This window comes from Orycteropus afer, unplaced genomic scaffold (assembly GCF_000298275.1).
Source record: "Orycteropus afer afer isolate SDZICR_OR568_19922 unplaced genomic scaffold, OryAfe1.0 scaffold00252, whole genome shotgun sequence".
NCBI classification, from domain to species: domain Eukaryota; kingdom Metazoa; phylum Chordata; class Mammalia; order Tubulidentata; family Orycteropodidae; genus Orycteropus; species Orycteropus afer.
Genome location: NW_006921839.1, coordinates 3,162,977 through 3,175,300, shown reverse-complemented (window position 1 = coordinate 3,175,300; position 12,324 = coordinate 3,162,977). Strand labels below are relative to the sequence as shown.

The 12,324-nt window shown below is 36.7% G+C and overlaps 1 protein-coding gene across 1 annotated transcript in view; it reads left to right on the top strand.

Annotated features, from left to right (window-relative positions):
- Nucleotides 1–12,324, top strand: part of DNAJC5B (DnaJ heat shock protein family (Hsp40) member C5 beta) — a 74,873-nt gene that overhangs the window by 43,761 nt on the left and 18,788 nt on the right. The window contains exon 2 of the mRNA XM_007949735.1: nucleotides 6,899–7,112. Coding sequence (XP_007947926.1) covers nucleotides 6,899–7,112 — 214 coding nt within the window. The remainder of the gene's footprint in view (nucleotides 1–6,898; nucleotides 7,113–12,324) is intronic.

The following is a 12,324-nucleotide window of genomic DNA, read 5'->3' as shown; positions in this document are numbered from 1 at the left end:
GTGGTAAATTGTGGTCAATGTCATGAGACAAAGTGTATGTGAACTGCTGTATGGAAAGTGAATTTGCTCTGTAAATCTTCACCCAAATCACAATAAAAAGAAATCAGATGAAATATCGCACTGCAAAAGACCTCTTTAAGGTGTTGAAAAGTAAAGATGTCACTTTGAGGACTAGGATATGCCAAACCCAAACCACGGTATTTTCAATCACCTCATATGCATGTGAAAGCTAGACAATGAATGCGGAAGACCAAAGAAGAGTTGATGCATTTGAATTGTGGTGTTGGAGAAGAATACTGAAAATACCATGGACTGTTAGAAGAACAAACAAGTTTGTCCTGGAAGAAGAGTAGCCAGAACGCTCCTTAGAAGCGAGAGTGGCCAGACTTCATTTTACCTACTTTGATCATGTTGTCAGAAGGGACCAGTCCCTGGAGAAAGATATCATGCTACGAAAAGTTGAAGGGAAAGTGAAAAAGGGGAAAGATCCTCAACAAGATGGATTGACGTGGCTGCACTGATGTGCTCCAGTATAGCAAGGATTATGAGAATGGCACCCAACTGGGCAGTATTTCATTCTTTTGTACATAGGGTCAGTATGAGTCAGAGCTGACTCGATAGCATCTAACAACAGGGATAAATCTGACAAAATATTTACTGGGCCGAAACGGGCAAAATTATAAAACTTTGAGAGTCATTAAAAACATCTAAATAAGTGGACATATTTTAAAAATGTCAATCTCCTAAATAATCTATGAGTCAATACAATTGCAATAAAGTCTTAATGGGTTGTGTCAGTGTTTGTGTATATGTAAGAAAATTGACAAGTTGATCCTAAACTTTATGTGGACATGCAGAGGGCCCAGAGCAGCCATGGACCACGTGTGGAAGAACTTGTTTTTAAGATACTATCTTAGTCATCTAGTGCTGCTGTAACAGAAATACCTTAAGTCAGTGGCTTTAACCAACAGAAATTTATTTTCTCACAGCTCTGGAGGCTAGAAGTCTGAATTCAGGGTGCCAGCTCTCGGGGAAGACTCTGTGTTCACTCTGAGGGAGGGTCTTTGTCTTTTCAGCTTCTATTCCTAGGTTCCTTGGGTGATCATGTGGTGTGTATCTTCCCTTCCACTGACACTTGTTTGCTTGCTTAATCTGCTCTTTTATATCTCAAAGGAAATTGATTTAAGGCATACCCTACACCAATACTGCCTCCTTAACATAACAAATAATTGAATTGAAAATACAATTATAACCACAGGCATAAGGTTAAAATTTGTAACATAATTTTGGGGACACCAGTCAATCCATAATGGATACCAAAATAGAGAGTCCAGAAATGGATCCACACATATATGAACACTGATTGCAGAACTACAGGGAAAGAATTAAAAATAAATAAATAAATAAAATAGGTGCCAGGACAGTTGGGTAGCCATATGAAAAAAATAAGTAAGATTGGACACCTACCTACCTTCCATGACATTAAAAAATCTGTTACAAATGGGTCATTGCTCTGTGTGAGTGGCAAAACTATAAATATTTCAGAAGTATAAAGAGTTTTTAGCAGAATACATACCTGAATTCAGAAAAAGGTTGACTAATTCAAGTAAATTAAAATTAAGAACTTCTGTTCATCAAAACCATCATAAAGAGAACAGCAACAAAAAAGCCTAGCATAGGAAAGGATATGTGCAAGGCATATAACTAACAATGGATTCATATACAGAATATGTTGTTTTAAGAAATCTTATAGAAATCTTGATTTAAAGAATCAAACCAAAAATTGATTAAAAGAACAAAAAAAACAAAAACTCAAAAGGGGATATCCAGATGGTGTATGTATCAGCCTCAGCAGTAATTAGAAAAATGAAAATTAAACCACAATGGGATATATATACACAATCACCAGATTGACAAATATTAAAATGCTTGGCAATATGTGCAGCATTGGAATTCATACACTGGTTTCTTGCACCTTCACTTGGATTTTGCCTCAGTTCGTAGGGGTTCCTACGTAGGGCATAGGAGTTCCATTGATCCTCCTATACAATCAGATGTTCTAGTTCCACAGTCTAGACCAGTGTTGACTCTCCATATGCACTGTTGTTGTTGCTGTTCTGTGCCATCAAGCCAGGCCAGACTCGACTCATAGCGACCCCTCCTTGGATTTCCGAGGCAGTATCACTACGGAAGTAGATTGCCTCATCTTCCTTCTGAGAAGTGGCTGGTGGGTTTGAACTGCCAGACTCCTGGTTAGCAGTCAAGTGCCTTAGGCACTATGCTACCAGAGCATAGATGTTACTAAACTAGGGTTTGTCTACACTTGTAGATCCTGGTTTACCACTGTTCATTCCTCTGTCTACAGCCAATTTTCTTCCCATCACAGCAAATCATTTCTTTTTCTGGAAAGAGAAGTATTTATCTAATATGAGGTCAGCCTTGCCGTAGATGCTGGTTTAGTGATGGAAATAGTTTTAAACAGTTAAAGGTTTGATTACAGCCAAAAGGTTGGCAGTTTGAACCTACTCATAGACACCTCAGAAGACAGGCCAGGGGATCAGCTTCCAAAAGTTCACAGCCTTGAAAACTCTATGGAGCAGTTGTATTCTGCACACGTGGAGTTGCCATGTGTCAGAAGTGACTCATCAGCAACTAACAACAATAAGATATAGAAGTGGGCAGTAGTGGTTCAGTGGTAGAATTCTCGCCTTCCATACAGGAGACCCAGTTAAATTCTTAGCCCATGCACCTCAAGCACAACCACCACCTGTCTTCCAGTGGACGCTTGTGTGTTGCTATCATGCTGGACAGGTTCCAGCAGAGCTTCCAGACAGACTAGGAAGAAAGGCCCGGTGATCTATTTCCAAAAACTACCTTAATGATCAAAATGTAGTCACAATGTAATGCAGATTGTTCTGTAACTGATTGTGGGGATGGTGCAGGACCGTTTCTTTCCTGTTGTGCATGGGGTACTATGAGTTGGGGGCCCAGTCAATGGCAGCTAACAACCAGCAGTTATGTATAGGGAGAAATTGATGCTTCACCCTCCTTCTTCTCTTTTGCCTTAGACTTCCAGTGGTTTTTTCTGGAACAATGGAGGGGCAATAAATCATGTGATTGAAGGATTTTAGTAGACAGTCATAGAACAATGGGGGAATTGGAAGTAGTAGAAAGTAATTGGGAAAATACTGTGCAGAGCAAGTCAACTGGAGACAACCATGCCATCAAGGAACGTAGTTCCCTAAGGCTCAAATGTCAACCAGCTTTCCTAAATAAGAAAAAACCCACTGCTTTTGAGTTGATTCCAACTCATCCCTATAGGAAAGAGTAGAACTGCCCCCACAGAGTTCCAAGGTTGTAAATCTTTGAGGAACTAGACTGCCTTATCTTTCTCTTGTGGAACGGCTGGTGGGTTCAAACCGCTGACCTTTTGGTTAGCAGTCAAAAGCTTTAACCACTGTGCCACCAGAGCTCCTAGGAATTCAAAAAAGGATCTTTAAAATTAATAGGTGGATATTAAATTTAAAATGTGCTCACTCAAAAAGAAAACCTCACTGCCATATTGCCATCAAGTTGATCCGACTCATAGCAAGCCTTCCTTGGGTTTCCAAGGTGGTATCTCTACAGAAGTAGATTGTCCAGTCTTCCTTCCAAGGAGTGGCTGGTGGGTTTGAACTACCAGCCTTCTGGTTAGGAGTCAAATGCCTTAGATACTATGCCACCAGAGCTCCCTAAATGTACTCAAAAACTCCTCAATTCCACAAATGTTTCTTTCCCTTAGACAATTCACAAGGGGACAGGTCACTGATCAATGACTTCCTTGAGCAGTTGTGTAATTTTGGCAGCTACTCCTTGCTACCCATATTTTCTGAAAATTCCTCAGAGCCAAGAATATCTACCAAGAGGAGTCAAAATGCTGCTGATGACCAGGAATTGGATTTGTTACAAATGGAAGTGTTCCAGTTCTCCAGATTTGTCAGCTCCATTGTTAGAGAAGTGTGGTAAATGGATCGAGGGTGTTTGCCCTTGTAAAGTGAGAAAGATCCAAACAGCTTGAAAAATGATAGGAAGCCCAGTTTCTCTGGCTAAGCATTGGGTAGGGTGCATCAGTCTGTTACTGAACCTTAGAAACAAGGGAAGGAATGGTGAGCAGCTTTTTCTAGGGATTTGTGCCTTTCAAAGCATTGGCAACAGCTCTTTCATGTGATTGGCCTGAACATGATGTCTTTGGAACTATTCATATTGCAATTACTATTCCAGAGCACAGAGTGAAAATTCCATGAATATTGTGCCATTAAAACTAATGTGCTTAAAGAATCCACTTGAGGCTTTTCTGATGATGATTGTAGCATTTTGAGGACTTTTCTACTTTCTATCTTTCTTTTTCTCACTCTAACTTGGTAGTGGGTAATTTAAGGGGACAAACTGAATTTTCAGCTCTTCAGATGCAAGAGTGATTCAATACTAGAAAATCAATCAGTGTAATACACCACATTAATAGAATGAAGAAAAAACTCACATGATCATCTCAATTGATGCAGAACAGGCATTGGACAAAACCACCACCCAACTTCTTCAACATGATAAAGGGGATTTAAGAAAAACCCACAGCTAACATCATATGCGATGGTGAAAGCCTAAAAGCCTTTCCATCTGAAATCGGGAACAAGACAAGGAAGCCTGCTTTCACCTCTGCTTTGCAACACCGTACTAGAAGGTCCAGCCAGCACAATTAGGCAAGAAAATAGAAGGAGAAGGAGATGAAAAAAGTATCCAGGTGGAAAAGGAGAAGTAAAACTATCTCTCTTCACAGATGCCATGATCCTACATATAGAAAATCCCAAACCCCATAAGAAGCTAATAGAGCCAATAAAAAAGAATTGGGCAAAGTTACAGGATCAACACACACAAATAAGTTGTGTTTCCATATACAGCAATGAGCAACCTGAAAAGGGAATGAAGAAAGCAATTCTATTTAAGGTAGCATCAAAAAGAATAAAATAGCTAGGAATAAATTTGCTACTTAAATGTAGCCTTTACCTTGTTTTATTGTAAGGTTAGTTTCTGTAATCCTACTTTTCAAGTTCTTACTGAGTTGAGATTATGGATTTCTAATTGCATCCTCTTGTGCTTCTAAGGCAGAGTTGGGATTTTAGACCTGCTCACACTGCCATCTTTCCAGAATCTCCCTGACTTTTTTTTTTCTCATAGTAAGACTTGTTGTTGTTGTGTTGTTATGTGCCATCGAGTCTAGCATGTATATAATCTAAAAAGGTGAAGCAAATGACAAAATAGTCATTTGTGATATTAGCAGAAAATTTCATCATAAATTCTAACATAAAAATATGTTTCCAATGTATAAAAATATTCTCCAAGAATTCACAGATACCCCTAAATTATCTCTCAAAGAGAAGAAAGAGAAATGTTTTGTTTAAACAACTTTAAAATAAGCCATTGTTTTACTTTTTGTTTATTCTGAGTTCAAAGTTAGAAGGGATTATAAACCATCTGTTATGCTTTTAAATATTTTGATAATTTTTAAGTATCCTGATGCTGAGTTCTGGTGGCAAAGTGCCTAAGGCATTTGACTGCTAACCAGAAGATTGGTGGTTCAAACCCACCAGTCACTCCTCAGAAAGAAGGTTGGGCAATCTACTTCCATAAAGATTTACCACCTCGGAAATCCAAGGAGGGATCACTATGAGTCGAATCTACTTGATGGCAGTGAGTTTTTTTTTTTTTTTTTTTTTTAAGATGCTGAGTTGCTTAATTATTTACCTACTTCCAAACCAGTGATACTTTAATATCTATAGTAGGTTTGATGTGTTTAATTTTGCCTGTAAGTTGATTTTTAAGGTATACTTTATTTTTCTGGACTTTTATTACTGCATTAAGGTGAAACAATTTGATCTAAACCAATGCAATAAACAAAAGCTTAACTGTATTCCTACATATACCTATAACAGGCACAGAAGGGAGCACGAGACTCAAAAATTAATTGACTTTGTTGTGGAAAAAAGACCACAGACCCAATTTTGAAACATGGCTTTAATCTTCATCTCCCGGTAGGGAGAATGAAGGAATCTGTTCCCAGTCAGAAGTTTATCACATCTCGGTTCTTACATCCATTTTATGCATTTGCATTCTCTTTTTATACATGAGTATAATTGAAGAATAAAGAACACCCCATCTCTCTCTAACACACACAACATATGCCCACACCCTCTGGGAATTGCTTTGTGATCCATAGAGGAGAGAGGACCTATATCCTACCAAATTTCTACAGATTATTTGAAATGAAAAGGTCTATTTGTAAAGAGGTCAAATATACATTCAAATAAAAGGAAAGTCACAATATTCATTCAGAAAAGCAAACAGGAGTAGGACACTGAAGATTTGTAAGAGGATTATAATGTTTGTTCAAGGGAGTACCAATTAGAGATTTTTTTTTTTTTTTTGGATAGTTGAGTTTATGCCTTTCAGAATATTAAGTTCTGTTAATTCTGGAAAGCTTGATCTCCCCACTGTCTTAAGTTTCTAAATGGAATTTTGGTGTACACTGGTTTCATTGCTGGAACTCCCAGAGGCCTCTGTGTGTTGGCTCTTGGTGCAGGGGAAGTCAATGCAGCTTCCAAATAAAGTTAAACTGTACATATTTGCCAACAACAAACTCTCTGTAGAGAATTGCTTTGAGGATATGAGGGGAGAAACATTACTATTACACCTGTATATTAGAAACAAGAAACACTAATTAAAAATAATTGCTTAGTTAAAAATAATGTATTTTATGGTACTTGTACAAATAAAGGTAGTACAAATGAACAGTGCTTTTATAAAATGTCTCTGTAATTCTTAACAAATCACACTTTTCTTTACTTTTTTTTTTTCATTTTAAAAGAAAATTGGCCCTGAAACATCATCCAGACAAGAATCCAGATGACCCAACTGCAGCTGAAAAGTTTAAAGAAATCAACAATGCCCACACAATACTTACTGACATGTCAAAGAGAAATATATATGACAAGTATGGATCACTGGGACTATATGTGGCTGAACAATTTGGAGATGAAAATGTTAATACCTATTTCATGCTGTCAAGCTGGTGGGCAAAGGTGAGTCAGATTCAAAAATGATTTCAGGGAGATCATGGAATTATTTGCTCTGTTAGGCTCCATCTCAAATATTGTCTAACTTTATTATTATTAAGCTCTTGCAAATAAAAGGAGATAATGCTTCCATCAAAACCTGTTATTTAAAGATCATTCTTGATCAAATAATTATGGAATACAGCATAATCTAAAATACTTCTAGACATTAATTATATTCGAATTTGGAGCTTCAGGTTAATTCTGACTGCCCTCCCTCCCATCACAATGACTAATTAAAAACTGACTCATTGCTCAAAACCAAAAATAATTTATTAGTGTGACAACTGTTTAATAAATAATAAATGAATATAGAATAAATTTAGCCATGTCCTTAACTATCTATAGCATTGGCTACATCAGCAGTAACAATCCTTGGGATGAATGCATGGTAATTGTGTCACAGGCTCACATGGTGCCTGCTGTGAGGTCATGGAGAAGGAAATGAGAGGTGAAAAGGTGAGAGTTAAGTAGAGGAGGATAGGAAGTTGGAGAAAGAGAGAAAAAATGTATTTCTGTTAGTAAAAAGGTAATATTTAAAAGGACTTTTTACACAAAGAACTAATTTTTGTACAGTAAACTTTGTTTGTTTACTCCTGGGAGTCCCTAATATAAACATATTTGGTGATGGTTTTATAGTTTTTTATGAATTTTTATGTCTTTTTCTTCTGATAAAATATATTTACTTATGCACAAGACATATAGTACATCAGCATATTTTGTGGACAGTTTACTCCATGTTGATATGTGTTGTAATCAACAGTAATAAAACAAATCTCCAAAAAGAAAAGTTTCACACTCAATAGTCTGATTGCTATTTTTTTCTTCCACTAAAATAAACCTTATTAAATTCAATAATTTCATGTATGCAGGAAAAGAAAATATTTTTGTTCATGAATATGGAGAAAGACTCTGCAAACTAAAGCCTCATTTGCCTTTTGCAGCCACTTGAATTCCTTTTCCTAGGGATATCTGGAGTCCTTCTGAAATCTTCCCTTTGTTCTCTTTCTCAGTTGTTGAAAACTGGGAGGGACACAAGTTCTTGTCAAGCTGAATTGGAAATTGGAATGAAAGTGCAAATACTTACAATGTAATTTTTGATGATTGATTGAATGTTCATACCACAGTATAGGCTTTTGTGGGTTTGCCTGGGAGCCTAACTACCAGGTATGATGCTCTTTCCATGGGAATATACATCTAGAGTACCACGTAGTTGCACACTAGCACCTGATTATATATTTGGGCTTGCCTATGTAAAAATGACAATAGGTTTTCTTGCCCAAGATGTACACAAAAATTGACCAATATTCCTGTAGACTGGCAGAACCTGTCCAGTGTAGTGTAAGAGATATTAACAATAATTCCTGATGTAAATATTTTAAAATAAGACTACAGAAAATACACCTTCCCCTTCTGCTTCTGCCAAAGCCCAACTGCATGACCCGTTAGAGTGATCTGGCTTATAGCAATCATTTATTAAACATGGATTACCTGAACAAATCTGTGTACCATTAAGCTGTGTCTAAATTAACTACAAGGAAGGAAATAAAAATAAGAATAGAAATCAACAAAATCAGAGACAACAGACAGCCTCAGTTCACACAAAGAAACAAGACAAAGTGGCTCAAACAAGTGACCAAAATAGAGAGCCAGAAAACCTTTCTGAGGAAGAAATGGCATTGGAACTACTAGATAAGGAATTTGAAAGAGTTATATCAAGGTCTTTTCAATGGATTGAGAGGAAAATCAAGGAAAACATGGACAAAATCAAGGCAAAACAGATGAAACTCCAGAAAAATTCTGGAAAAGATTGTAAGAATAAATTGACAAAATAAATGGAAAATTAGAAATCAAACAAAAACAGCAAATAGAAATCCAGAAGATTTATACTAAGATTTCAGAAAAAAATAACACATTGAAAGGGGAAATGAATAGAATCAAATTAATGGAAGACAAAATTAGTGAAATTGAAGGCAAATCTCTCAATATTAGAGGAACAATCAGAAAAAAAAAAAAAAGAAGAAGAAGACTAAGAATTATGTGGGATACCATCAAGAAGAATTAATATATGTGTGATTGGAATTCCAGGACAGGAGGAAACAAAAAGGAATAAAATTAAGCACTGAGAAAATTTTCAAAGATTTGTTGGAAGAAAACTTCTTGAATATCATTAAAGATGAGAAGATATGCATTCAGGAAGCTCAGTGAACCCCAAATAGGATAGATTCCAAAAGAAGTCACGAAGACTTTCCAAACATAAGCAAACTTTCCAAAACAAAAGAAAAAGAAAGAATGCCAATAGCACCTCAGGAAAAACAAAAAGTTACCTACAAAGGATAACCAACAAACTAAGCTGTGATTTCTGGGGAGGAACTATGCAGGTAAGAAGGCAATTAGATGACATATATAAAACCCTGAAAGAAAAAAAATTCTCAAGCAAGCACTCTATATTCAGCAAAATTATCCCCTAAATATGATGGGAAAATTAGAACATTTCCAGATAAATAGAAATTAAGGGAATTTGTAAAAACCAGGCAAGCTTTACAAGAAATACGAAAGGGGATTCTTTGGACAGAGAACCATCATCAGCAGACAACAATCTGAGATTAACACACATAACAACACCAGCCAGAAACCAATGGTTTTGGTCACCTAGTGCCGCTCTGACAAGAATATACCACAAATGGGATTGCTTTTACAAACAGGAGTTTATTCTCTTACAGTTTGGAAGCTTTAAGTCCAAGTTCAAAGTGCCAGACTCTAGGGGCTGGGTGAAAGCTCCTCAGCCTTGGCCTTCAGCTTGGCCTCCTGCTCCTGGCCCACTGAAGCTAGAGAATTTTCTTCACTCAAACAGCTGCTGGCTGCTGAGGCCAATAAGCCCAAGGTTAACAAGTAAAATGACACAGTCCCGATATTACCAAATCACACGGCAGGCTATTCATTGAAGTCCATTGAAAGTCCCAAGGTTAGCAGAGCATGGCAGGCTGCTGAACAATGACACAACTACATGCAGGGTTCAAGTGTGCCATAAGCTAGAGACAGTTCCCCAAGGCTTCTCCTTTTTGTATACAGGAAGCAGACCATATCCCTAAGGGAGCTACTCAGCTGCTCACAGTAGTTTCCACCATGGCATTGATTACCAGTCTCATCATGGGGAATACTACATCCAGCTGCCCAGCCACTCAACCAGGCCCAGACAAGTTGACACACAAACTTAACTACCACACCAACCCAGATATAAAAACTCACTGCCCATTGAGTTGATTCTGACTCATAGCAACCTTTGGGTTTCTAAGGCTGTAAATCTTTATGGAGACAGATTGCCTCATCTTTCTTCCATGCAGTAGCTAACGGGTTTGAATCACCAACCTTTGGGTTAGCAGCCAAATGCCTTAACAACTATACCACCAGAGCTCCTAACCCAGATACAGAAATATTGAAAAATAAAATAAACCTATAAGACTGAACATAGAGAATGATAGATGTCAATTTGTAAGCAAGGACAACTACAAAGCAAAGAGAAGGAATAATGTCATTACAGAACTTCCAAATGGAAAGGAAGTTAAGATGATATCAAGATAGAATGGATTGTTTGAAACTTTGAAAGGTAGTGATAAATCACAGAGTAATCTCAAAGAAAAATTAATAAACCTTGGCATCAAAATGAAAAAGAAGAAAATCATAAAGCTCTAGTAAACACTAAAACAATAGCAACTAAGGAAATGATAAGAAAATTTATAAACAAAATGAACTCACCAGAGAAAAATATAGGTAACAAAGAAACCATCAATACCATGGACACACACACACAGCACAGTAAAATGACAGCAATAAATTCATACCTGTGGATAATTACACTGAATGTGAAAGGACACCTAACAACCACAACAACAACTCAACTAACACAATCTGTGGTAGAAAATTTGAACAGACCCATCACAAAAGAAGAAATTGAACAGGTCAACAAAAAATTCGCAACAACAACAAAAGTCCTGGCCCAGATGGCTTCACTGGAGAATTCTACCAAACATTCAGAGAAGAGTTGATACCAATTCTACTCAAAATATTCCAGAATATAGAATAGTATGGAACACTCCCGAATTCATTCTATGAAACAAGCATAACACTGATACCAAAGCCAGACAAAGACATCACTAAAAAAGAAAATTATAGACCAATATCCTTCATGGATATAGACACAAAAATTTCCAGTAAAATCCTAGTCAATAGACACTTTGGCTATCCAACATCGTGTCAAAAGAAATCTTATCCAATGTCATATCAATAATAATAATAATACACAATGACAAAGTGGGATTCATACCTGGTAAGCAAAAATGGTTCAACATTAGAAAAAAAAATCAATGGAACCCACCACATGAAAAAAAAAAGAACAACATGATCATATCAATCAATACAGAAAAGTCACTTGACAAATTCCAACACTCATTCTAATAAAAATGCTCAATAAAATAGGAACAAAGGTAAATTCCTCAGCATAATTAAGGGCATAAATACAAAACCAATGTCAACATTATACTGAATGGAGAGAAACTGAAAATATTCCCTTTGTGAATGGGAATCTGACAAAGATGCTCTTTATCACCATTCTTATACAATATTGTATTGGAAATCCTAGCCAGAGCGATAAGGCAAGAGAAGGAAATAAAAGGCATCCAAATTGGCAAAGAAGTAAAACCATCTCTATCTGCAGATGATATGATCCTATACATAGAAAACCTGAAAGACTCAATAAGAAAACTACTGGAACTTATAGAAGGATTCAGCAAATTGGCAGGGTATAAGCCCAACCTACAAAAATCAACAGAATTCTTTTGCATTAGCAGAGAGAACTCCGTAAAGGCAATCAGGAAAACAATACTGTTTACAATAGCCACCCAAAAGATGAAACACTTAAGGAAAAAAATCTAACCAGAGATACAAAGAAAATGACAAAACACTACTACAAGAAACCAAAAGAGACCTACATAAATGAAAGAATATATCATGCTTATGGATTGGAAGACCTAACATTGTGAAAATGTCAATACTCTACAAAACAATCTACAGATATAATGCAATCCTAATCCAGATTCCATCATTATTTTTTTGATGGATGGAGAAACTAATAACCAACTTTATATGGAAAAGAAAGAATCCTCAAATAAGCAAAACACTA